The sequence below is a fragment of the Durotheca rogersii genome (genome assembly GCF_024521655.1).
Source record: "Durotheca rogersii strain YMJ 92031201 chromosome Unknown GGS23scaffold_17, whole genome shotgun sequence".
In the NCBI taxonomy this organism is placed as follows: Eukaryota; Fungi; Ascomycota; class Sordariomycetes; order Xylariales; family Xylariaceae; genus Durotheca; species Durotheca rogersii.
Window position 1 is genome coordinate 591,716 of NW_026251248.1, and position 26,331 is coordinate 618,046.

At 49.8% G+C, this 26,331-nt stretch overlaps 6 protein-coding genes across 6 annotated transcripts; 2 read left to right on the top strand and 4 right to left on the bottom strand.

Moving 5' to 3' along the window:
* Positions 1 to 806: 806 nt before the first annotated feature.
* On the bottom strand, positions 807 to 3,716 carry GGS23DRAFT_611780 (WD40-repeat-containing domain protein; the record flags this gene model as incomplete). The annotated part of the gene is made up of 4 exons (XM_051520437.1): positions 807 to 1,464; positions 1,520 to 1,987; positions 2,041 to 3,524; positions 3,701 to 3,716. 4 exons carry the CDS (start codon positions 3,714 to 3,716, stop codon positions 1,228 to 1,230), a joined length of 2,205 nt encoding a protein of 734 aa, XP_051370361.1. The 3' UTR covers positions 807 to 1,227.
* Positions 3,717 to 10,335: 6,619 nt separating this feature from the next.
* Positions 10,336 to 12,794, bottom strand: GGS23DRAFT_576006 (uncharacterized protein). Its single transcript, XM_051516831.1, has 7 exons — positions 12,280 to 12,794; positions 12,205 to 12,228; positions 11,945 to 12,137; positions 11,474 to 11,878; positions 10,832 to 11,428; positions 10,665 to 10,776; positions 10,336 to 10,599 (listed from the first exon to the last, which is right to left on the bottom strand). The coding sequence occupies exons 1-7, from the start codon at positions 12,538 to 12,540 to the stop codon at positions 10,392 to 10,394; spliced, it is 1,800 nt and encodes a 599-aa protein (XP_051370362.1). The 5' UTR covers positions 12,541 to 12,794; the 3' UTR covers positions 10,336 to 10,391.
* GGS23DRAFT_606199 (SNF2 family N-terminal domain-containing protein) lies at positions 12,733 to 16,233 on the top strand (the record flags this gene model as incomplete). The annotated part of the gene is made up of 10 exons (XM_051519876.1): positions 12,733 to 12,741; positions 13,601 to 14,022; positions 14,082 to 14,177; positions 14,233 to 14,424; positions 14,547 to 14,728; positions 14,794 to 15,556; positions 15,605 to 15,790; positions 15,848 to 15,998; positions 16,056 to 16,142; positions 16,198 to 16,233. 10 exons carry the CDS (start codon positions 12,733 to 12,735, stop codon positions 16,231 to 16,233), a joined length of 2,124 nt encoding a protein of 707 aa, XP_051370363.1.
* Positions 16,234 to 17,128: 895 nt separating this feature from the next.
* GGS23DRAFT_598428 (vacuolar ATP synthase subunit D) lies at positions 17,129 to 18,451 on the top strand (the record flags this gene model as incomplete). Its single annotated transcript, XM_051518778.1, has 7 exons — positions 17,129 to 17,143; positions 17,239 to 17,351; positions 17,466 to 17,476; positions 17,582 to 17,956; positions 18,027 to 18,036; positions 18,132 to 18,172; positions 18,231 to 18,451. 7 exons carry the CDS (start codon positions 17,129 to 17,131, stop codon positions 18,449 to 18,451), a joined length of 786 nt encoding a protein of 261 aa, XP_051370364.1.
* A 450-nt stretch (positions 18,452 to 18,901) lies between these two features.
* Positions 18,902 to 20,089, bottom strand: GGS23DRAFT_598429 (RNA recognition domain-containing protein; the record flags this gene model as incomplete). The annotated part of the gene is made up of 3 exons (XM_051518779.1): positions 18,902 to 19,371; positions 19,531 to 19,844; positions 20,064 to 20,089. The coding sequence occupies 3 exons, from the start codon at positions 20,087 to 20,089 to the stop codon at positions 18,902 to 18,904; spliced, it is 810 nt and encodes a 269-aa protein (XP_051370365.1).
* A 327-nt stretch (positions 20,090 to 20,416) lies between these two features.
* On the bottom strand, positions 20,417 to 26,260 carry GGS23DRAFT_576035 (uncharacterized protein). The gene is made up of 8 exons (XM_051516832.1): positions 25,456 to 26,260; positions 22,883 to 25,401; positions 22,551 to 22,834; positions 22,152 to 22,500; positions 21,714 to 22,102; positions 21,555 to 21,661; positions 21,121 to 21,503; positions 20,417 to 21,065 (listed from the first exon to the last, which is right to left on the bottom strand). The coding sequence occupies exons 1-8, from the start codon at positions 25,913 to 25,915 to the stop codon at positions 20,760 to 20,762; spliced, it is 4,797 nt and encodes a 1,598-aa protein (XP_051370366.1). The 5' UTR covers positions 25,916 to 26,260; the 3' UTR covers positions 20,417 to 20,759.
* Between the last annotated feature and the right edge of the window lie 71 nt (positions 26,261 to 26,331).

Consider the following 26,331-nt stretch of genomic DNA (forward strand, 5'->3'; position numbering starts at 1 on the left):
CACGCCACAGAGAGAGGGAGGAAGCGCTGGTCAGCACGCCACGCTTATGTAACACGGTTCGGCCTTATCGATAGGCACCTAACTTCTCTCATTATTAAGACCACCGCATCCGAAGTAATAACGGGGTAACCTGCGTAGGTAACAGGCGCCTCTCTTCCCCTTTACACCCACGTGTGAGCCTTGTTCTCTGTCATGGGATCAACAAGAGCGAGGCGAGTTTTCGTTCGTGTCTCGCCCCAGAACTCTTACCTAGGTACCACAACGTCGCGTGGGATTACGGTAACCTAGCTTGCGCTTGATTTAGTCAGGAAACAGGGCTCGGCTGCGTGCGACCTATCGGGGCAGGGCGCATCTTCTCGCCCAAAATGACCTCTCCGTCATCGAAGCCTATCGCAGTGGCGAGGAGCGAGCAAGAGTTGTAAGCGATGCTCTAGCAGAGAGAGAGTCAACAAAGTCCGAGACGTCCACGACCGGATTGGCGTTGGAAATCAGCCACCTTTCGTCACCAATCATGCCAATGGGAATGTCTCCACGTACGCAAATATCCCCGCTCGATAGTCGGGGCATAGCTAGCAGTGAAACGTTCCCGGATGGCCTGTAGAGAGACAAGGGGGGAAACGGCTCTTAATCCACAAATTGGCCGCATTTCAACCTTTATTATAGACACTCGTTAATACATCCCCGCCCAGCCGGTCGTCATATGGCTGGCCGCCTCCCCCACCGTCGACACTCAGGCCAAAGTCGGAATCACCGTGTCGATGAGAGCGCGGTAATACCACTTAGATTCGAAGTAGTGGTTAGGACCCGGATCGCGCATTTAGAGAAACAGTAGTTGGTGCCGAAGTAGTTGGGCTAGGCGTTGCTATAGCGTCGATTATCTACAGGAGCGGGAATCGAGAGTGACGAGCAGGAGAGACGCGCTATTCGTTATTACCGTACGTAGCTCTTTCAACAGCGAAGTCTCTATTACAGGTTTACGATTCTCTGCCAGTCCACGTGTTCGTCATATCACGACCCTGTCAAAGCAAAGAGAATAATAAATCATATCAGTTCGAAGTATGACAAATTGATCCGCCCCTTACCCATAAGTAATAAAACTTCCTTCGACAACCGCGTTGGATATGATCCCTTCCGTTTGCGTCGTCCGTGATAAACTCTAGAGAAACCAGCAGCGAGCTATTGCCGTCGTTATCCACGTTCAGTCGAGTGGTTATCCATATGGCATTTCTACGCGTCATTGACACGAGCGTACGACCAAATTCGTATAATTTTATCATATCCTGCCGTGGCAAAGTAGCCACCGGTCGCGCTCGAGGCCATCCAGACGGAAGAATCACCTTCATGTCCCCAGAGTGTGAGCTGTGTTTGACCCGTATGAGGATCCCAGAGCTTGACGTCACCCCCATAAGAGCTTGAGACCACCCATCGAGCATCAGGAGTGAACGCAACACTGTAAAGGGGTTTCTAGTCTCGTCAGAACACAACGCCTTGCCGAATATTGGGGAATCAACAAACTCACCTTGTGACCCTTGAAGGTCGTGATGCAGCGTCCTTCCCCGTGCCTTTGATTGTCGATTTCTCCAAGTGTCCCAAGCTCCCATATCTTGATAGTTCCGTCGTAGCTCCCACTGATAAGCTTAGACCCATCGGGCGAGAACGCAATGCTGCTAACCCCGCCTTGGTGCCCGCCTGGACCCCCGAGATCCGCGACCAAGTCGCCACTCTGGACATCCCACACCTGGGGACAGTTATCAGAAGAACCCTCGGCTACGAACTTGCTCCCTGGCGAAATTGCAACCGCGTAGACAGAGCCATTTGTTCTCAGCATCAAATCGGTCGAGGTCTCGAAATCCCACAGGTGCAAAGTAGCACTGCCATCTGCAAAAGCAATGGTATGGCCATCGTCCGCAAAGTCGAGAGATGTTATAAGACTATGATCATTCCTCCTCAACGTACGGCTAACGGTTCTCATGGCAATGTCCCAAACCTACTGTAATTAACACCGGTCGCAAAAAAGACGGCAAGGTAACTGTAGCTTACTGCGATCGACTGGCCCGCAGCAACCAGGTACTTGCCATCCGGGCTAAAGCAAACACGGCCCACGGCAGATAATTCTGGGTGCTGAAGGGTGCAGAGCTTCTCTCCTGTGGTTACATCGTTAATCTGGGCAAATCCCCAACATGTGGTCGCCAGGTACCTCCCGTCGCTGCTGAACTGGACATGATTCACACCATCATACTCGGAGTGCAGAGCGTGCACCAATTCGACATCGAGAACCTGCGAAACCGCAGGGTTGAAAAGGATGAGCCAGTCATTCCCCAACCTTGTTCGCGGGAGCTCGATACCCATTGCCGGGAGCAGCAAGTCCACGAGAGCTTTATGGCCCGCTGTAGCCGCTCTCTCCAGAATTTTCTCATCGGCTAAAGCGGATTGTCCCTGTTGCAGAAGATACTGCACAACAGCAGTATGTCCTCCGCTACAAGCGTAACCAAGTGGTGTTGACATTGAGTCGTATACGCCATTGTGGTTAGGAAGTAGGCCATTCTGAATCTTCCCTGTTGCAAACAGCAGCTTGACAACGTCCAAACGGCCGAGCTCACATGCGTCGTCAAATGGCGACCGCCCGGAGTTGTCAGTTATGTCCGGCTCGCATTCTTCCTGGCTGACGAGTAGGTGAACGATATCCACATTGCCAGCTGCGGCCGCCTCGTGCAGCGCTGTGCGTCCAACCAGGCGACGACCAAGATTAATGCTAGCGCCTCTCTCAAGCAGCATCTTGCAAACGTCGTAGCGGCCGGACTCTGCTGCCAAATGAAGTGGACTTCCCCCCAACCGACCTTTCTTGTGTAGCTGGTTGACATCCGCTCCTGAATCAAGCAATGTTTTGACTCCAACCAAGTCGCCTCTCTCAGCAGCCGACCAGATATTAGTAGCCTGCTTCCGTTTAGGGAACTTAATTACACCATCGTCCGAGCCACGGTGGTGACTTTTTTTGTGTCGGTCTAGTTTCTCCTTGGTGTCATATCGCAATTCAAATGCAAAACAGCCTTCGATGGGACAGCCGAACGGTAGGTCATGACGATTTGTATGTCGCTGGCGATCTTGGGAGCTTCCAAACCCGGCCGTGAAAGATTCGCACCACGGCTTGGCACATTTGTAGGGTGTCGTTACCCCGTGGAGGTTGATGAGACAATCTCGCGCTCCACGATCAAGAACTGCGCCGTGGAGCGTCTCTATTGCGTTCCGTATCGAGGTTGTCCGGACCTCGATATTGAAATATTCGTTTCTCTTGCTTCCGTCTTCTGGAAGCTTTTTGAGGACCCTGGCAACTCCCTCGGGGCTTCGTGTATCGTAGTACTCTCCCATCTTTGATAGATTTCCGTAAGAATCGAGAAAGACTTGGGCCGCCTGCGTTACCTCTTGAAACTCTTTAAGGTCCAACGCTGCAGTTGACTCCGCACACTCTCGGAAATGGTCGAACCAATACTGGACGGTGTAGTCCTGGAGAGCATAATATCCCTTGACTGCGTGCCTAACTATATCTCCCTTGTCGATCCCAAGTATAAATGGTTTTGACGTAAGATATCTGGAACAGAAAACGGCAAGTTTGGCATGCTCGAGACTGGCGTCGACGTGCTTTCTTCGGATAAGGAACCTTCCCTTATTAGTTTACGTCTCGCCATCGCATACGGCAACTTACTCTCGAGCAGTCTCATGGACAATCTTAATGGCGTCTTCGGGACCGGTGCTTTTATCGGTCGCACGATGTACGTCGACGAGGGATCCGCAAAGCTCTTTGCAGGTGACTGTTACACGGGGATGGAACCCTGCGCTAATAAATCAGGCTATAAAGGTTAGGAGGGTAATATCGGGTATTAAGGCCGTTACCTCGGCGACCTATTAAGGAAAGTCCTAGATAAGCTTCGGATAGCTTCGGTATTAAGGTATAAAGGTACGAAGGTATAAAGGTACTTCCGGGTTATATTAAAACGAAAAGGGAACGTAGAACTTAGACGAGGATAAGGACTTAAGAAACCTCCTATAAAATTATTAATTAAATTAAACTTATTCTAAGTATATTCCTTTGTTATAGATAATTTTATATTATTCTTATCCTTATAACTTTACTATAAATTAGTAATAAGAAAAGCCTACGCTTAAGCCGGCGTTATACGCTAAAGCCGCTACCCCGGCCTTATTACTACCGGATTAACCTCGATCCTTTACTAAAGAACTAGAGCCGTAGGTTTTCTTACTTCCGCGATTAGCCGCTTCGGGAATAGCGTTAATCTTTATAGCGGAGGTAGCTTAGATAATAGCTACGATTAATAAATTAAAGGCCGTAATAACGGAATTAAAGGTAAAGGACGCCGAACGAATTACTTTAACGCCTTAGCCGGAGCTAACCCCCGAATTAATTAATAAATCCCTCGTCGTATATTAACCCTAGAAATATAAGGTAATTATAACGGATGCTCCGGAAATCGCGAACTTAGGAGTAGTTATACGTAATCCTCCGTAGTAAATCGTAAATTTATATAAGTAAATAAGATAGGTATATTAAAGCCTAGTAATACTAATTAACTAAGTCGACGTAAGATACCGATAAAATACGATCCTAAAGAAGTAATACGAATAATTACGATAGCTTTATTAAACCGCTACGGTAATATAAGCTACCGGTATCCGAACTACGAAGATATAGATCTACGAGTTTTAGAAATAAGTCGTAGAATAAAGTACTTACTTTACCTAGAACGTATAAGAAACCGTAGCTAAGTTTATCCGGTAAGATAAAATACGAACGGCCGTAATAAACTAACTTCGAAACGCCGTATTATAAAACTAACGAGCCTTAACCTAGCTACGCGAGGAATATAATAAGTTAGTAACGGACGTTAGCTTCTAGGCTACGTAAAAGGATAAATAGATTAACGAAATCCTTAGTAAAAAATACCTTACCTCCGGGGCTATAAAGGAAAAAACCTAGCTAATTAAGAACGACCTTAAGACTTACGCGGTTAATTTAATTAAGGAATATTAATAACGACGATTAAGTAATAAGTTAACGGATATTAAGTTTATTATCGTAAGAATTAGTTAAAGGATAAGAACGCTTATTCTTACGCCGGGTACCTATATTACGATAGCGTTTACCGGAAGATATATTAATAGCGAGGTTAGAATAAGGGAAATTATCTCCGACGGCGTATTCTAAGACGCCGCGGCTAAACGTATCGCCGCGCGCGTAAGAACCCGTTTCTAGGACGTCGCGGTAAGCGCCTTTATATTAGGAAAAGCCGGATAAGGACTACCGTAATCGCTACGGACCCCGCGGAATACCTTAGGGAACCTAAGGGATTCCGACGATTCGGATAACTTAGAATCCGGGGACCCGTAGAAGCCGCGACGCCCGCCCGGCGCCCTTAAAGAACCGTAAGAGCTTCTCGACCCGGCCGAGGAACGTATAATTAAGGCTTAGATTAAAGTTATAAATAATCGACGAAGTATTACGGTAATAATTAATTTAATATACCTTATTAAGCCTACGGCTTATAACGGTAAGGACTTAGTTAAGTTCCGACTATAATAAATTAAGGTTAAATCCTACCTCGAAACTTATAAAGAAAGCTTTACCCGGGATATCTAGAAGATTAATTAAGTAGGATCGATACTTACCGAAAAAGCCTAGCTCTAATATTAATAACGATTAGCCTAGGTAGAAAGGTTAATAATTATTAATACTTAAACGGGATATTCCTAAGTACTTTAAGAACGGTTTAAAAATTCCGCCGAACGATATCGTAACTTTAAGAAGATATAAGAATTAAAGTATTAAGAAAATATCTCCTAGTATCTTACCGAGCTTATAAACCTTAACGATATCGTTTAATAATCCAGAACTACCTTCTAAAATTATATCGCCCGTATCTTACCCGACGAAATAACTAAGCTAGTTTACTTACGATTAAGTAATATTCCCGAAAGCGATAAAGCCTTTCTTAAAGTAATTAAAAAAGCTAGTTAAATCTACGAAAATATAATAGCTAACCTAGGAATCTCGGGAAAAGGAAGGTCCGCTTCGTAAAAGGAATATACGAAAGCGGACTAATAATAGCGGTAACCCGTAAAAGAAACTCGCTTCCGCTTAGGTTAATCGGTAAATAAACGTAAGAAAAAGAATAATAAGAAACCCGTACCGGTTAAGGACTTACGATAGGTAGGTAATAAGAAAGCTTTAACTAGGATTAACTAGGTCGTTATCGATTAGCGAAAGAAAGATAAGAAGGCTTACTAGAGATACGGAAGAAATAATTACTAAACCTTAGCCTACTTCGTAAAAAAGGACTTAAAAGGACGGGACTTACCGGTACTACCTAAGAAAGTCTTATCGGGAAAAAGAAGAAGGAAGGAATCCGAGTAACTATCTAATAAAAGGGCTAGGATCGATATTACTATACGATAAAAGGAAACTCTTCCCCGTATTATAGAGCTATCCGATTCCGATAAAGAACGGGATTTTTAAATGCCTTTCCGTAAGCGTTAACGGAAGAAAGAGGCGAGAAAGATAACGTAAAGATTACGGCTATTAAACGGCCCGGAACGCTAGAAGTAACGGAAACGATACTAATAACGAAGAAACTACGAGTCCCTTAGCGTAACCTAAACGAGCTAAGGTTAAGTAAACGGTTTATTTATACGATATAAATAAAATATTAGGGAAAAGAATATCCTTTATAAGTCCTTTTAAATACCGGTAGCGAGGTATCCTTAATTAACGCCGCTAAAGTCGAATAATTACGCCTTCTTATTAACTAACGCTTTAAGGTTAGGACCTTAGTAGGATTCGACGGTTCGGAAATCTCGTTAGGAGGACTCTAATATATAAACGAAATAAAGCTCCGTAACTACGAATATATCTACCGTATCGCTTAGGAAGTTAATAAATTAAACGAAGAAGTCGATATTATCCTACCCTAGTAATAAATAAAGGAATACCTCCCTTAAGGATTATTTATAGACGGACGGCTATACTTTAATTCGTTACGGTACTAAAGTTATCGCTTACGGCTAGCTCGCGTAAGAATAGTACGAGAAATAGAGGCTTTAGTATAAGTACCGGAATAATTTCGCGACTTCGTTCCTATTATAACTAAGGAAGCCGGATAACGGTTCCTTAATCGGTAACCGTAAAACTACGTTATTAAGCTCCGACCGGGGACTATTCTTCCGTAGGAACCTTTATATATTATAAGCGGACGATAATTAGACGCCTTAAAACCTTAGCTCGACGATATAATAACTATGGGAAGAATCCGAAAATCTAAGGCCTCTTACGGCGCATTTATAATATTTATAAATAAAAAGGACCCGGGCGTCCTAAAACCGGTAGCGGATTACCGGGGGCTAAATAAAATTATAATACCCGTCCGATACCCGATCCCGCTAATTAACGAACTATAGAACCTATTTTAAACGGCGCGGTAATTTACTAAGATTAATTTAAAATCTAGGTTCTATATAATACGGATTAAGGAAGGCGATGAATGAAAAACCGCCTTTAAAACGCGCTACGGGCTATACGAATATATAGTTATACCTATAAGACTAATTAACGCCCCCGTTACCTTTTAGGTTATAATAAATCATATCTTCCGCGACTTTTTAAACGCCGGGATTATCGCTTATTTAAATGATATCCTAATTTATATTAATACGTTAGAGGAATATAATAAATTAATTAAAGAAGTCTTAAAACGGCTTATAGAAAATTATTTAACGGTAGCCCTAAAGAAATATGCCTAGCGAACGTAAGAAGTTAAATTCTTAGGATATAATATAAGCCTTAGGGATATTACTATATTTAAAGATAAAGTAAAAGCTATCCTTAACTAACGTATCCTAGTTATACTTAAAGACTTATAAAGCTTTATTAGGTTCGTTAACTTTTACCGTAAATTTATACGTAATTTCTCGGGTATAGCTAGGCTAATTATTAACGCTAATAAGGGAGACCGTAAGCTATAGAAATAAGAAATCGAGATAGAGAAGGCCTTCTAGGAATTAAAAGAAACCTTTACGAAGGCCCCGGTACTTATATATTTCGACCCTAACCGAGTTTTAATTATCGAAGCCGACGCTTTAGATTTCGTTATTTCCGCGGTCCTCTTATAGAAGGATAATAAAGGGAGATTAAGATTAGTAGCCTTTTTCTTACGACGACTTACCCTAGCGGAAATAAATTATAAGATATATAATAAGGAATTACTAGTAATCGTCGACGCATTCGAAAAGTAGCGATATTACTTCGAAGGTACTTAGCATTAAATAGAAGTATATTCCGATTATTAGAACCTAACGTACTTTATTACGGTAAAAGTATTAAATCGACGCTAAGCCCGTTAAGCTTAATAGCTTTCCTCGTATTATTTTATGATATATTATCGCCTAAGGAAGTAAAATAAGAAGGCCGATATTTTATTTAGATTATTATAATATCGCTTTAAAAAAGGAGGAGCTAAGGATTAGTCGATAGCAACGGTTCTATAGGAAAAGTATTTTTTAAAAAATTCAGGCTTATTTACGGTAATATTCTTTAGCGTATAACTAAGTAATATCCTAATACCCGCTTAGATCCTAGAGTTCGTTAAATAGGTTAAAACGGTAGCTATATAAGACCCGGAATACTAAGCTTAGTTAATTAAATTACTCGGTAAGGAAATAAAGCTTTAGGAAGGCCTTTTTTATCGGCGAAACCGCCTTTAGATACCTAAGGACCTATAATAAGAAGTAGTTAAATCGGAATACGATATTAAAGTAGCGGGATATATAAATATAAATAAAACCATAGAACTTATTACTTATAACTTTTAATAATCTAACCTAGAAGTAATAGTTAGGGAATTTATTAAAGGATACCGCGAGTACTAATAAAATAAGATACCCCGATATACCCCGTTCGGATTATTATAGCCCGTAGAATTATATTATCGACTATAGTAAACGATCGCGATAGACTTTATTACGGATTTATTAATATCTAACGGCTACGATTCTATCTAGGTTATTATAAATCCCTTTACTAAGATAGCGTACTTTATCCCGCTAAAGAAGGACGGTAAAAAGGCCGAAGACTTAATACCTATCTTTATACGTAGTTATTAGCGGTTATATAGGATCCCTTTAAATATTATTTCCGACCGAGACTCGCGATTTACTTCCTATATATAGAAGGGCGTCTTAAAGCTCTTCGGCGTTAAGCCTAGAATAAGTACCGCCTTTTATCCTTAAACGGATAAATAAACGGAAAGACTTAATTAAATTTTAAAAGCATACCTACGCGTCTTCGTAAATTACGAAATAAGCGACTAGGAAAGCCTACTACTTACTACCGAATTTACCTATAATAATACCGCTTTAATAGCTACCGATATATTACCCTTTTACGTTAACTATAGGTAATACCTAATAATATATAATCCTTCTTTAGGTATTCCTAAGAATCCAGGAAGTAACCTTTATACTTATTAAATAACTCGGGTATATAACGAGGTTAAGTAGTATTTAAAAAAAATACGGTAGCGGATAAAAGGATAAGTAAATAAATACCGAAAAGAAGAACCCCCTTTAAAAATCGGATAGCTTATTATATTAAATACCCGTAATATTAAAACCAAACGCCTTATAAAGAAGATAGATAAAAAGATACTTAGTTTCTTTAAGATCTAGAAGGTCGTCTTCCCTACCGCCGTAACTTTAATACTCCCGAAAGGCTAGCGTATTTATAGTACCTTTTACGTATTCCTTATCGAATCCTACCGCGTTAGTAATTAAAAATTACCTAACCCTAATTAAGTCCTACGGGAGGTAGCCTCGATCGAGGTAGAAGACTACGAGGTAAATAAGGTATTAGATTCCGTAAGGACCGGAAAAGTAATTAGGTACCTAGTAAAGTAATAAGGCTAGCCGGCTAAGCGCTATTAAACTTAGGAACCGTAGGAGTACTTTACTACCGAAGGAACGAAAGAAGCCGTTAAGTTATTCTACCTATAGAACCTTAATAAACTTACTAACCATCGGGCCTAGGTATTACGCTTAGGGACGAGCTCTTCCGAAGAAAGGAGATAATATTACACGGGAATGGAACCCTACGTTAATAAATTAGGCTATAAAGGTTAGGAGGATAATATCGGGTATTAAGGCCGTTACCTCGGCGACCTACTAAGGAAAGTCCTAGATAAGCTTCGGATAGCTTCGGTATTAAGGTATAAAGGTACGAAGGTATAAAGGTACTTCCGGGTTATATTAAAACGAAAAGGGAACGTAGAACTTAAACGAGGATAAGGACCTAAGAGACCCCCTATAGAATTATTAGTTGAATTAAACCTATTCTAAGCATATCCCCTTGTCATAGTGACCCTGAGCCTTCGTCCCTCGTAGTCAACAACCCCCTCGACTGGATCGATGCAGAAGAGGGACTGGATCTCGCGCCATCGGAGGAGCCGCCTGGCACAAGTAATCCATCCCAACATTCTCTTGGCATCCTCCTGTTCAGCCTCGGATGACTGTTGAAAGATCCGCACAGCTACCCTTTCGTATCTACAACAAGAGCATCTGTCAGTTTGCGCTTCGCCACCAACTTTTCTATGCCCCGGCACACTCACGCCTTATCGATTCCTTGAGGGAAGGTACCCGGCTCCATCTCTTGTCGTAGGCGGTAGAGTTGTGTTTGATTGAGCAGATTTTCCAGCACCACTCGCGCGTACAGAAACATGCCTACATTCCCGTTAGCATCGATATTAGTAGCCAGATCCGATCCAATATTAGGTACCCTGTGCTTCGTTCGTAACACGCTGGATGATATCATTTTCCATTTCCAACGAAATGTCGAACTTTTCTCGTATTTTCCGGCAAAAGTCCCGGCAATATTGAAGGATGTCCTTAACGTGGCCAGACTTCTCCAACGAGATGGAAGGTTGGTCTGCGAGTAGCGTGTCTAGAGTACCGTCTCGTTGGCCGCAGAACAAGACGCGCAATGCTACACCGGTCTCCTGCAACCCCCCATTAATAAGGGACAGGAACCATCTGACGGACTTTTCAGCTTCGTTTGGAGCGCACTCATCCAGGCCATCAAGCACGATGTAGGTGATTTGGAAATTTTCGAGAGCAGTCTTAACCAACTTCTCGAGTGTCCCGGTAGCCCGGAGGTTGGTTCCTTCAATGGACGATGTTTTCTCGTTCAAGTGGTCGGCTATGGTGGGATCCCGATCGATAAGCTGTGCCAAAATTGCTCGAAGAAGACCATTGTGTGACTCTTTGTCTGGTTGTTTTTGCTTGAAGTAAAAGTAAGCGACCACGGAGGCGTTTTCCTTAGGACGGACGCAATCCAAGAGTCTCGCGACGACGGCAGACATCAGAGTTGTTTTGCCTAAACGCCGTCAGCACTTGGCCATTTGCTCAAAGGGCAACTTACCGGCACCGGGTATTCCGTTCACATATAAGACGCCGTGTCTAACAATATCGTTATCGTTGCTGAACCAAGCGCGAAAACTAGGATCTTGAAATATCCACATCCCCGAGTTTTGCCCCTGTCTATCCTCCGTAGACATTTCTTGATCAATCTGATAATTCGGAGGCATCAGCCTTTCACAGATGTGAGATACCCTCTGTCTATGCCTTTCGTCGGCCACTTGAGCTATTTGACGTGCATGCTTTTTACACGCATCCGAGAAATCCTGGCGCAATCGTTCGATCCCGAGAAGGGCTGCCGACGACTTTTCACTTTCGAGCAGTTCGCGTCGTTTCGACAGGCTGTGGAGAATGGGCCCAAATTTAGTGTTGAAGGTTTTCCAGGTAGAATGGAATATATGCTTCCATGCTGCGGAATTTAGGTATTATTCGCAATAATTCCCAAAAGGCAGTAGGGGAATAAGGTAGCACATACCGGACCGCTTGAAGACGGATAGAGCCGCTTGGTGGAAGGCTAAGATGTCTGAATAGTAGTCCTCGAGGACAGTGGCTAGAGGAGGGTGTTTTTCAAAAGCTGCCTGGTAATGCAGAAAACCAGGAATGGCTCTTCCTACTTCGGCATATACGTCCAGCAGCTTATCGAAAGAATCCACGTAGGTCTTCGCGATCTGGAATCGTGGACTCAGGTGAGTCCCGGGCCCCGGGAAGCAGAAGTCTGTCACGGATATTACTCACACCGAGGAGGAATTTCATCGGCCCCTTCCTGAACGTCAGCAAGCAGTGGCCATAAAAACGATCCTTCCCACTCACCCAAACGAAGCATAGAATAGTAGTTGCATTCAAATATACTTCAATTACTTTACCGAACTCTTCCATGGCTTCGATGAAGGCTTTAAGCCGTCCCATGTATCGAAGCTTTCCTTCTCGTCCCTGAGTACGCTGAATATTGTCGCAGAAGTCTCTGACATCTCGAAGAGTGCAGTTAGAGAATTCATTAATCATACTTGGGGAAAGGTTCGCTCTAAAGCGATCGAGCGCTCGCTGAAACCTATCCGGATCCGGTCCCGACATCTTTACTTGAGGTTGCTCGAGAACTCTATCGGATACTCATAGCGTGCGGTGTAATTCGGTTCTCTGGTAAGCCAAAAAGATGACGATCAATAAGAAAGGCAAAAGGATTCTTGGGTAAGTAGGTAGTAAAAATATGATCCGAGTATCGTACACAGCCAAGGCATACTTTCTAGTCCATATGGTTAGGCACGAATGCGGATGGTAAGGCGTCGTGAGAGCAACGTCTTACCTGCATGAACGCCTCACGACGTGGCCGTGGCTTAGAGCCCAGGCCAAGTTTCGATCCTTCGTATCAGGTAGGTCCGATTGGTTTTATGAAGATTAGGAGAATACACAGCCTCACTCTTCATTTCGGTTCAGGCTACATAATAAAAATTTGCGACTTTCCACGATATACTATAAACACGATCGACTGCGTCGAAGGTAAAGTTGTGCAAGAAAACATTATCCGGCCGTATTAGATCCCTTTCAACCCATCCAAGTACGCATTTGAGAGTGAGACGATAAGCTTGCTCGTAACGGGTATTTTCTGGTGAATAAAACCGACTCGAAGCAAGGTCAACAAGGCCCAGCCTGGGCCCAATATGGTGAGGCTAGAGGGAAGAGGCAAACGTAGCCTTGAAGGGTAAGAGGATTTCAGTTAGGTATATCTACCCCCGTTTCGCTAGTTGCAATGCAGTCGTCAGCCAGCCGATACTAAGGTATACAAGGCCTTCATGTTGTCTCGAAGATCCGAGGCCCCCGATACCTACTTCAAACACAGCGGTAGCAAGGGGATTTGATCATCTCTCCAACACCAACACGCTTCGCTATGGAGTTTGTTATGGCACGGTAAGGCGCTGTATCTAGTACGGTAATTGAACTATCAAGTCTTATACTTTCTCTTCAGTTATACGGCGGAACGGCAAAGACTGAAGGCAACATCCTGTGCGATTCGCCAGTCACCAGAGACGCTTCTCCGTTCATACATTTTTGCGTGAGTGCAAGCGGTGGCAGGCACCTGCTCTGCTCCGAAACCGGGCAACAATTTGCGGTCTTAGATACTCTAACCGGCTCCAAGTTGAGTGTTCTCGGCGAAACGCCAGGGGTATGCTTTGAAGCCGTCATCCCATCCAACATTTTCGCGAAGCGTCAGCAGCGGGCAAAACGTGGGCCGCAGAGATTTTCCCTGTCAATTAACATCTTTGGCTCAAGGGAGGCCGCAGATGATGTAGCCCTCAGACTGTCAAAAGCGTCTGCATATCTCCAACACCCACAGTCGTTACGTGCGGGAGTTGAGTATCGCAACCCACAGTTCCTCACCTTTGGTGAAGACTTAAATATGAGAGACCTCGTCGGCATAGGGAATGAACCCTCGTGGGTTCTTAATACTAAGATTTCAGAAGAGGTCGAGAGAATACTCGAGTCGTTGACACACACAGATGTGGGTACAGGGGAGAAATTGCAGTTACCCTCCGAGCTCACCTCAACGCTAAAAAGTAGGTACCTATTAAAGCGAAAGGAAGAGGAGCAAGGAGATTAATTGTGCTAAAGAGGCATAGGCACCAAGAGGATGGTCTGAGATTTGTCCTTCAACGGGAAGAAGAAACATTTAACCAAGGCCTTTCGGCACGGCTACACCGAGTCGTTCGATTTCGGTATGCGAAGCCTACTCTCCGCTCCCAGCGGACACCTTTGTTAACTACTTATCAGAACCGAACCACGACCATCTACCTGCTTCGGTGGGTTGGTTGCCGATGCGATGGGGCTCGGCAAGACGCTCACGATGCTGACGGCCATCTCGCATTCTATGCCAGAAGCGGAGGACTTCAGCAACTTTTACGACAAGGGCGTGGGGAAAGTTCCTACCAAGGCGACATTGGTGGTTGTATCGTCGGCTCGTAAGTTAAAGGGGAAGCGTGTTGGGTCGTCTTCTAATCGCTTGTAGAGCTTCTCGAAAGCTGGATATCCGAGCTACAAGCGTAGGCACCGCTGGCCCGCCACCTGAATTCCATCGCTGACTCTAGTAGCCATTTTTCCCCTGGAGCACTTAGTCCCGTTCGTTTCCATGGTCAATACCGGCCCCGGGACACAGATATTCTGAGGTCAGCTGGCTTAGTACTCACTACGTATGCAACACTAGCCGCCGACTATGCTAGGCGACGTGTCCTCCATCAAATGGAGTGGTATCGCGTGGTACTCGACGAAGGTATAGGCTCCATATTCTCTCAGTGTCTGAACCTGCCAGAAGACGGAATAGCTGACCCGATCCAGCTCATTGGATCCGAAACTCCAGTTCCAAGCAATTTCGAGCGGCAGCAAGCCTCCATACTAGGAGGAGGTGGTGCCTTACGGGTACTCCCATCCAGAACAAACTTGAGGACTTGAGCTCTCTGGCTCAGTTCCTCCAACTTCCACCTCTGTCAACCAAACCAGCTTTTCAGAAGCACATTCTGGACCCGCTTTCGGAAGGCGGGCCGGACTTCGCAAAGCCCCTTCGGGCATACCTGGAGGCTTACTGTTTGCGGAGGAGTGAGAATTGTCTAGCTCTACCTGCTTCCCGGCAAGAAAACGTAACGCTCCAACTTACGTCCGAGGAGCAACATCTTTACGATCGTTTATTAAAGGACACAAGGGAGCAAATTGATTCTCTCGTTAGTAACGGAAGTGATACCAGCAGCCAGCTTTTCACAGCCATGCTAAGAATGCGCATGCTCTGCAACCTTGGAACATTCTCAACGGTCGGAGCCAGGGTGGATGCTTCGGGGCGACAGCGTGTAGAAATCGAATGCGAACGCTGCTCAGCCACGCAGCAAGGCACCCTTACGCTTCTGGACGGCTACTCGTTCTGTCCAGACTGTGGAAGGCCATTGAACCGAGTCAGTCCCTTACCGGACTCTGCCAACAGTTGGGAAAGCGGCGCGGAGAGCAGCCGTGATGGTGCAGACATGATGCTAGACGACCCACCCGCTGGCTTTTCTACGAAACTCGCCGCAGTTGTGCACAACATTACGCACAGTGAGCCGGGTACCAAGAGGTGAGGATCTTGTCCTTACCTGGAGCGATCTCGCGCTGATCTAGGTAGCATTGTCTTTTCCTACTGGGCATCCACATTGAATCGCCTCTCCGAGCTACTGGTAGAAGCGAAAATCACACACTGTCAGATTGATGGCGGGGTGAGTTACGTGGAGAGATCCAAACGCCTTCAGGCCTTTAGGGAAGACGCCCAAGTTCCGGTTCTGCTCATGTCCATTGGAACTGGCGCTGTCGGGTATGTTCACCCCAGCCAGCTACGCTGTTGGTTGGGTAGGCGCTCACCTGGCAACAGATTGAACTTGGCAGTCGCCAACAAAGTGCACATCGTTGAGCCTCAGTGGAATCCATCTGTGGAAGAACAGGCCATTGCACGCGCCCTGCGAATGGGGCAGACTCGAGAGGTTACCATCGTCCGATACATGATGGAAAACACAGTGGAGAAGGTAGTCAGCCTGAATGTTCCCTAATTTCTACTCTTAACCGTAGCTTACGGCTTGCAGAATATCGTCAACCTCCAGAAAAGGAAACGAGAGCTTGCAAAGTTCACCTTCAACACGGGGACCGAATCCTCTTTAGAGACACTCGAGGTGAGACTTCACGAATGTTGACGGTACCTATCATTCTATGCTAACGAAGACGTAGGATCTCAAGTCAGTGCTGGGGGTGGGTTTTAAATAGAGTTGGGGTGGGAAGAGGGAAGCCCCGGGGATGATGTGCCGATGGTTAGCGTGAGGTAGGCAGAGAGACCTTAACAGACTGTACCTGAATAAAGACCATGATCCGAGGGGTTTCATAGTTAGAGTAGGGGGTAGGTATTTCACTAGGTATAGGTACCTAGCTATAGGTACAGAAAGCTCAGACAGCTCCCTACAGAGGCTTTGGCTAAACCTAAAGGGCGGACGAGAGGTAGGGCAGTTTTGAACTCGTATGAATAGAAAGCTTTAGGCGAGACAGCAGTGGGAGAATCGCGTGAAACAACACGAGAACTCGCGTCTGCTAAGAGCTTGTCCAGGGGAGGACAGCGGTGATATTCGCGAGGTCACATGATAACGTATTCGCCCTCCCGGCTTACTGCTGGACTGAAATCTGCCAACCCCATCAGGTAGTAAACAGTCAGGTATAGGCTGAGCCTCAGGTGGCTCACCGATCAAGCCACACCTTAGTATGCCGCCACCAGCGGCACGTACCTAAGTACCTACCTACCTTATATTCAGACTGGTTATCGGATGCATCATCCTTCTGTCTATCCTCTACCTACTATAAACCTACCTATCTCCATCATTCCACTCCACTCACGTCTACCCATTACCGGTCCGAGGCGAGACGCCGCCACCTCCGACGAGTATCGCCCCCCCTACGAGCCACGGCCAGCAGCTCCGGCAACCGATTTTCTAATTCCTCCTCTGCAATCGACAGGCGCCGCTCTTCACTCACCTACTCTCCGTCCCCCGACCCTGCTCTGTACGAGCTCCGAGCATCCCTCCCCGACGCCCCGCCCAACCCCCCGAGAAACGCCCCAATATTCCACGATCCTACCACGGGAGCCGGAGCCGCAGCTGGCTAGCAGGACATCATGTCGGGAGCTGGAGTACGTCGAAGAGGAGATGGGCCCGTCCGAGCGGACATCTTAGAGTTATGAAATGCATCGGTATACTGACCCAGTCCCCCCCACCTCTCTTCCAGGACCGAGAGCCTGTCTTCCCCACGAGGCAGTCGTTGGGGATTATGAAGGCGAAGCTCAAAGGAGCAGAGACCGGTCACAACCTGTTAAAGCGCAAGAGCGAAGCCCTCACCAAGTACGTCATGAAGCTTGCTTTATCTCTTAGACGCTCCTCTCCTCCTCCTCGTCGGCCCACCTACTCCTCCCCCCTACTTCGCGGCTCTTATATTGACATGCAGATGAAACACAGACGATTTCGAGGTACGCAGGAGCTCCATTCCCTACCCGTCTTCCAGCTCTTCCTCCCTCCTCACCCCCCCCCCCCCCCCCCCTCCACGCCGCACGCGTATTAAAAACGAGACGCAGAGATCACCCGGCGGATCGACGAGGCGAAGCGCAAGATGGGCCGGGTCATGCAGATCGCGGCCTTCTCGCTGGCCGAGGTGACGTACGCCGTGGGCGGCGACATCGGGTACCAGGTGCAGGAGTCGGCGCGGTCGGCGCGGTTCCGGCTGCGCACGAAGCAGGAGAACGTGTCGGGCGTGCTGCTGCCCGCCTTCGAGAGCTTCCTCACCGAGGGCAACAACGACTTCGGCCTCACCGGCCTCGGCAAGGGCGGCCAGCAGGTCCAGCGCTGCCGCGAGACCTACGCCCGCGCCGTCGAGACCCTCGTCGAGCTCGCCAGCCTCCAGACCGCCTTCGTCATCCTCGACGAGGTCATCAAGGTCGTCAACCGCAGAGGTACGTCCCGCGCCGCCGGGAATATCCCGAACGCTAAAGAGCGAGAGCTGACCCTCACACGCAACTACAGTAAACGCCATGTAACCCCCCCCCCCCTTTTTCTCCAACTATCCGCCCTCTCTATCACCCCGCAAACCCGGACGCTCCGGGCCGTTTCACTAACTGCTCCCCGCAGCGAACACGTCATCATACCGCGGACGGAAAACACCATCAAATGTGAGCTTGTCCTCCCCAAATCCCCGCCCCTTTCCAGAAACTGAACGGTGGCGTGCAGACATCAACTCGGAGCTCGACGAGCTCGACCGGGAGGAGTTCTACCGGCTGAAGAAGGTGGCCGGCAAGAAGCAGCGCGACACGGCCGCCGCCGACGCCGAGATGAAGGCCCGCCGCGCCGAGCAGCTCGCCGCCCGCGACGCCCCGGACCGCGCCCGCGACGACGACGCCGCGCCCGCCGACATACTGAATACCGGCGAGGACGACGACGTCATCTTCTGAGCGGCGCGCGGGGGTTGGTGGTGGAAGGGGGAGGAGATAGTGTTTGTTGCAAGAGTGGTAGTGCTAGAAGCGGGCGGTCTAGGTGGCCGAAGCCCCGATCAAGTGGGAGAACGGGGGGAAGGCTAGCTGGCTTCGGGCTGGCGCGCCGTCGTGCATATACGTGGACAATATGTGTAGATAGATATGCATTGCCTCACATGATGATACCATGATTAAGTTGGAATTACCTTTCTCTCATCCCCTCTGTATTCTCATCCTCTTTACATTCTCAAAGTAGCGAGCACCTTTTGGTGCTCCTCCGCGAGATGGGCCTGTGGATGGATAGACGTCTATTCCCTGCATACTCTGTCTGCCACAACCTCTCCCTCGCACAGGAACACCACACGCAGCCCCCCCCCCGTGCCGGGCCCCCATGGATACCGTGAGTCTCCCCCGCTTTCTCTACTACTACTACTGCCGCTGGTACGTGACCTTGATGACCTTGGCGGGGGGGCCGCCGTCGGCGCCGCCGCCGAGGGCGAGGCCGGCGGTGTTCTCCTTGGCGGTGATGGCGCCGGCCTCGGCCTCGTACTCGATGAAGGCGATGCCCTTGCGGCCGGGGACGAGGCGGACCTCGCGGAAGCCCTCGAAGCGGCCGAACACGCCCGTCAGCGCCTCGATGTCGTAGTCCTCCGGCAGGTCCCGCACGAACAGAATCTTGTTCGGCGGCAGGTACTCGTCCGGCACCACCGCGTTCGCCCCCGCCGCGCCAGCACCGCCGGCCGCGCCGCCGGCGCCCGCTGCCCCCGACGTCGCTTTCAGACCCGTGCTGAGCCCCGCGCCGCGCGCCGCCTTCGTCGGCCGCAGGTTCGCGTCCCCGCCCGCGCCCGGACGCTTCAGTCGCTTCTGCTCCTCGGCTGCCTCGGCCGCCTTCTTCTTGTCTGTGTGTGAGCGTGGTGATGGAACCGCCTGTTAGCCAAAAGTGTCCTCCTCGTAATCGCTTCCTCTTCCACCGATTGTTCGCTGGCGTTCTCCGCGAGCCAGCGAGAGATATTCACTGCCCATATACGTATACGTAAGGGGGGAGGGAGGGCACTCACCCTTCTCGGCCAGCCGCCGGCGCTGGTGCAGCTCGAACTCGTCGCGGTTGCCGGAGCGCTTAACGGTGGCGTCGCTGCGGGTGCGGGCGAGGGCGACGTGCATGGGCTTGTCGAAGAGCTCGAAGCCCTGGACCTCGTCGACGGCGTGGAGGGCGGCCTCGGGGCGGTCGAAGACGACGAACGCCTGGCCCTTGGCGCGCAGGTTCTGCTTCGCCACGATGTCGATCACCGTCCCGTACTCCGAGAAGACCGCGCTCAGCGCCGCGCGCAGCGGCTCCGGCTTCACGCGCTCCTCCAGGTTCCGCACGTACACGCTGTGGCGTTGCGGCGTCGGACCGGGGCCCGCGCGGGAGCCCGGTCGGCACGCGGTTAGCAGACAGGTTCTCACGAGACGCGCACGAGGGCCCGGTGCTGGCGATGGGGAGACGCGCGACGAGCCAGGGGGACTCTAGGCGTTCGAGCAGGGGCAGGGGGGTGCGAGAGGAGCATCACTGAGCCAGAGTGTGTATGTGTCGGAGTGCAATGACACATACGTGGCAATAGATTGGCTGGAAGCCATCTTCTTCTTCAACGGTTGTCTTCCTCTACCGGGATGTGTTCTGCGACTTGGTATCGCTGACGCTTCTACGGGCGAGATCTGCTGGGATGGCGAGTCTGAACGGGTTGGCGAGAATGGATGAATTCTAAGCTTTCGAGCTCCCCAAGCTGCAATCAAAAAGAACAAAAAGAATTGGCCAAAACACCGCTTACCTAAGCATGACGCCTCCAAGCTTGGCTTTGTCAGTGCGAAGAGAGGCGCGACAAGTGGCCAGGACTGCATGGCAGCTGGCTGCCACTCCACCCTCTCCATACTCGCAACCCCTATTTTGATCGAATTCGCCAACAGTTGTGGTCCATATGCTATATTATGTACCGAATCAAGCACTGCAACCAGAGGTACATAGGCTGTTCGACAACTCTGCGCCATTCCTGACTATGCTCGGGAGGAAGCCATAAATCATCGCGAAAGCACCTAAGCATCTGTCTTGTTGTCTCCATCCATAGGGAGAGACACGCATTCCCGCCTCGGCGGCTGAGTCTCTAGTTTTATTACTGTACAGGCCCCCGCATGAAGCGCGCCATCACCACCACCCTTGTAGTTTCCCACTATGCCCTCTCTTGCTCCCTTTCTACGGCTTATGCCCCTATTTATGCATCGCTCGTGTCCCCTGACTGCTTTGGCTTTTCAATCATTTCTCCTCTCGGGCCACGGCATCTTGTTCTTGGGCGTTGCTCTTCTCCTCGTCTGGCGGCTCTGCTTCTGCCTGTACGGGATCCTCCTGCCCCTCCGGGACAGCGGCCGGAGGAGCTTCCGGAGTGACTTCTGGCTCGTCTAATGCCAATTCATTCCGCAGATCCGGCAGAAAACGGTCTATCCGCTTCCATGTCTCCACCCAAAGTTGCTCCTGAGAAGGATTCTTGCTCGGCGGAACAAGGTACCCGCTACTAGCCATGAATAGCAGTACATTCTTTAGGTTCTCGGGTACGGCCTCCTCCTGACGTCAAATGTTAGCGACCAGAGATGAGATGAAGATCGTGAAAAGTCCTTACCAAGCTGTCCCCCTGACCGCTATTCATCAGCCTATCCATAATATCGATAATCTTCAGCCACAGATCTAGCATTCCATCCCACTTCGAGAGGAGCACGAGGTACTGCAGAAAAGTCTTGCAGAGCAGGGAGGCGGCTTGCACGCGAGTCTCGCTCATGCCGTCCCGGTCCGAGGAATAGACCTCTGGCTTCAGCAACCTCAAGATCAGAGGGAACAGGACTTCACTAAATATGGCCGTCCACTCTTCGTGGTCGCTACACGTCAGCTCCGGTGACAGGAGGGACCTCTGCAGTGATGAGAAGGCCAGGTGTCGCACTTCGCGACACGGGTTGGTGCATTGCGTCGTGAGAGCCTGGAAGATGGGCAACCAATAGGCCGACCAAGCTACACTGGAGTTAGCAACGTCGCGTGTAGGTCCATCGGATACCAACTCACCCTCACTATTTTCGAGGTGTGACTGCTTCATCAGGTAAGGGATACGGGCAGTCATACTCGAAATGAGGTTGACGGCCTTGACACCCCGCGCGACGACCGCATTTTCACTATTGCCAATTAGATGTGTCTCCAAGGCTGGAAGACATCCCGAGGACTTACCTTGGTGCCTCTTTCTTGGGCGGCCGAGCATTCCTCTGCCGTTTTTCGCCCTTCTGCTCTACGAGTGCTCCCACTTTGGCGGCACTGGCGTAGTCGTTCAGCAAGGCTATCGCGGCTTCGTAGTTGTCCGCGATTATTGCCGACGGCGAGCCCGAAACACCACCCTCGAGGATATCAAAGACTATCGGGGACGCGCTGGAGTTGCCGGCAAGGATGCGCAAGACAACCCAGAAGTCGGGCGATGTCATAATCTCGCTCCGGAGGGGTCCTGGCTGGTCAATACAGAGCTTCAACCCTTGCAAGACTAGTGGCGAGGTCTTCGCAAGGGTTTCTTTCGGGAAACTAGATATCGCGTGCAGAAGTACCGGCGCTCGCACGAAGTCATGTTCCTACATAGTCAATACGAGCACGCAATAGCTGGTTATTTATGGTACTCACGTAGCTTGCTTTTAGTATGCTAAACTGATAATAAGCCGCTCTGGAAACGAGGATATGGTGATGTTGAATAGAGTCGCGCAAGAACATCTGGAGGGCCTCTGCGACAGACTTTCCGAGCAATTCGACCGTCGTGCTATCCCGTAACGCGAGGACGGTACAAAATTCTAGAATGTAGACTACGGCAGGGTCGTATATAGGTCTCCTAGATTCCGGTTTAGACCCGCTAGTAGGCGAGGAAGGCAAGCTATCCGGCTTCACCGTAATAACGGGCACACTCGAGCTTTCATCATCGGGTAGCTCGCTTAACAGGGCTTCTACTAGTCGTGAGAGGGAGTCCGTAGATAGGCTCCTAGGTCGTGTCAGTACGATGCAGGTGGTTGGTCTTGGAAGGGGGCCTACGAGATGTTGGAGAAGACGCTCCCCAGATCGCAGGCCTTGATGCAATCGGCTGTGCTGAGTGAACTCTCGACCTCCTCGGCTGAGGGCTCCGGGGGATCGTCGGCAGCATAACTCGAGATATACGAAGATAGCGCCGAAAACAAGCCCGTCTCGGCGGTCTTCGCGGCTCGGTCGATAACCTGGGATGGCGTGTGGAGGGGAATTTTGGGAAACTTCCCGGACTCGTCGGTGAAGAAGGAGGGGATGAGAGAGTTGACAAAGAGCTTCAACCAGATGCGAATTATCTAGACCGGTTAGTTCGGAAGCCATCGAGGCACATTAACTTGACTTACGTGGTGCCAGCCGTGACCGATAACGTGCTCGCTCCCCTTGACGACACGGAACAGGACGAGAGTCGCGAGTTGGGCCTTGAAATCCCGACCGAGCTTAACGGCAAGTTCGCTAACCATAACGCTGTCGCTGTCATCAGAGACTTTGACCTCCGTATTAAGTGCCGTGTTCGATAATCCGTCCGTATCCAGCGTGGTCATGTAGCTGAGATTCTGGATGATGCGGTCTAGGGCCTCGGTAATTCCGTATCGGGAGGCAATCCGGGCACATTGGTCGAACCCGGTGACCACACGGGAGAAGACTGCGTCGTCCGTCGCCGACATGAACACATAAGACAATGTCGAAACGATCGGCCTCCACGTCGTGGCGAACATATCTGCATCGTAGAGGTTGGTATCGCAAACTACCAGCGGGCTGGCAGATTCGGTTTTCAGCAACATTTCCCTCCAGGCATAGTCGAATGCATGCTTGTTATCATGCTCATCAGGGAGGATGATCTCGTTAGACTTGATGGCCTCAAACGTTGTCTCGAGGAATTCGGGAGGAAAATCCCTCGAGCCGTTAACACCGCGCAGATTCCGCGCGAAGTCTACGATTTCCATGCGCTTCTGGCCCTTGAGCTTTGGGCTATGCTGGTCGACATTGAGCATGATGATTGCGTAGGTAAGGATGAACACGGCGTCCTCGCTCGCGACCACGTCCGAGTTCGACGTAGCGAAATACTTCTTCGCGAAAGCGGTCACTATTCGCTCGATAAGCGGCGACTCACCGGGAAGCCGGAAGCTCTCGAGAAGAAGTCGTACGGCTTCATCGACGCGCTTGCCAGAGAAGTTAAAAAGGTCCAAGAAGGCCTCCAGATACCGATCGTTGCCCTTTTTAGACAAGAACTCCCCGAGAACTGCCTTGGAAACTCGAGTCGTGCTTCTAAAAAATTTGGCAGCCGATATTGGGTCGTCGTCGATGATTCCCTGCTCCTTAAGATAGCCTAGACCGTCCTTGGGCTTTTCGTTAAACTTGGTGGCGCCCTTAATAATGATTCCCTTTCTCCGCCTCTCTTCTCGGAGAGCTGCCTGGTCCGGTAGTCCCTCCGAGACTGTCTCGTCGTCTAGCCGGTCTGCTAAGGACTGAACGAAACCGAGCAGCGCATCGAGACAAAGGGGGGGCACGCTAGTTGTGCTCCAGGTCGCCGAGTCAGGGAGCGCGCTCCGCGAGAGTAGCCCGATCATGTCTTCGCATAAGTTGCCCCGGTTTGCATCAGAATCGTAGTTGACAAAGAGTTCAACCAGAAAGGTTGACATTCGAGTCAGAGCGCCAATGCTTTCTACCATAGCTTGCCGGGCATCTGGTTTTCGCGCACCCCCCTCCATACCGAGCTTTTGTCGGTCTTTGACGGGAACTGGTGTGGATCTACCGCTACCCCCTTGCGACGGGGGAGGCTTGGAGCCGCTCGGCCTCTGCGGAATCCCGTCGTATAGTGAGGGATCAATATTAGGCTCTCGCGGTATTTCGACTGGCGGATGTAAACAGGCGATTAGGTAAGACAGGAACAGCTCTTGTTGGAGTTTTAGGACCCCCCGGCAGGTCTCAAATAGCGTCCCGGCAACGATGAGTGCTTCTTGCAGGATAGCCATGTTGTCAGAGCGGACAAGTTGGAAAAGGTGTCGGCACAAGCGATCTTCGGCGACTACAGCTAGGGCTGGGTGTCTCGCTATAGACGGGCCAGCAACTTCTAGAGCAACATGAATAATGCGCAGTGCCATGACCCTCATCGTATCCCCTTGCTGTTTGTCGTTGGGGTCAAGAAGATCGACCAACACCCTAAATAGCTCCTTCATCGACGGCAAGGAATAGGGCTTAATCTCTCCCGACTCGTCGGAATCAGAGGGCTCTTCATCCTCCACGGGTTTCTCTTCCGACTCGTTAGAGGTATTCTCGGACCCGGACGACGACCGCGGTTCGTTAGTAGGAGGAGCGTCGGAAGAAGCAATAACATCATTGCCATTTGTGGATGGAACCATCTTAACACCCTCCATACCGCCGTTTGCTTGGTTATCTAGCGCCTCCAAGTCGTCACCGGCCTCCACCTCAAGATGTTTCAGATGTTCGAATATGATCTGGCACATGCGGACCATAGCCGCCTCCGCTGTCCTGCGAAGCAGCTCAGACAGACGCGATTGGCAGCACATTGTCAGGCCCGTTTCCATCATCTCGCACACGCTCTCGTCGCTAAGCAACGCGCCGCCCGGTCCGGAAAGCATATCCTCCATGAGGTGCAATATCATCAGCAGAACCACCTCGTCCTGGGCAGAGTCGCTAGCCTCGAACCGGCAATGGGTTATCGCAGTGGATAGGAGCTGCATGGCGAGAGGGAATCGCGGTGATCCGGGGCTAATAAATCCGTACGAGAGGAACTTTCGGATTGCCTTTAGAGCGAGGATCGTTATGGGTGCCGAGGTCGAGGAAGCTTGGATAACCTGGAGAAATGGATTGAGAAGTGCCGGGGCGTCGAACTCGTGAATAGCTAAGGCATAAGTTAGCATCCCCCCCCCACAGCGGTTCGGCACTACCTCGTTACCTCTGCAATTAGACAGCTCATGGCGAAGACGGCCAAACCCGGCCATCAGGGGGTTATCCTGCATGCTCCTGCCCTTCTTGCCCCGCAGTCCCCAGCGGTTGGTGACGGCAAAGTCCTGGGCACCCTCTGGCCCCAAGCTGTTCACGGATCCTTTGCTGCCGGGCCGTAAGAGGGGACTAGGGGGTCCCAGTTGGACCGGATTCGGGTTGCCGCCGAGGATGGAGGACACCGACGAGCCCGCCCACCGAGCGTTCTTTCGCATGGCCGAGGTGACGGTTATGCATTCTGATATGACCAGAGACGCCGGGTCTACAGCTACCGTGACCGGCCGACTTCGGTACTGCGGGTTAGACGCCAGATGGTTGCCCTCCACCCCCGGATTCCCCGACAGCACCAAGCTCTTCGGCTCGGGAGCGTGCTCTAGTTCCATTGTATCGCTGCTCTGCTCATCTCGGCTCATCCTCGCCTACACGGGCGGCTCGGGGTTCGGAGGCAATGGAGAAAAGGGCAGGGCTCGCAGGTTCGGTCGCGGTCGGAGTCGTCGTGGGGTTGGGGATGAAATTTGGCGGGAACGGGCGCGGAAACCAGAGCGCAGAAGGAAGAGGGAAATCGAGAAATCTGTCTCGGGATCGCTAGGGTCTCGCGTGCGCCAGAGTCTTCCCGTATGCCGAAGGCGAATGCTAAGCAAGTAGACACGGGCAGGTCGACACAAATGGTGGTAGTTCGTGGTGCCTGTAGAGGCGGATTCGCATTTACGTCGGCAACCCCAAAGGTCTTTCACATGTGCCAAGTGCGATGGGAAGCTGGCAGCTGGCAGCCGGGGACAACAATTGGGGCGACCTGATCCCCCACAAACATGACAACGTGGCGGCCTCG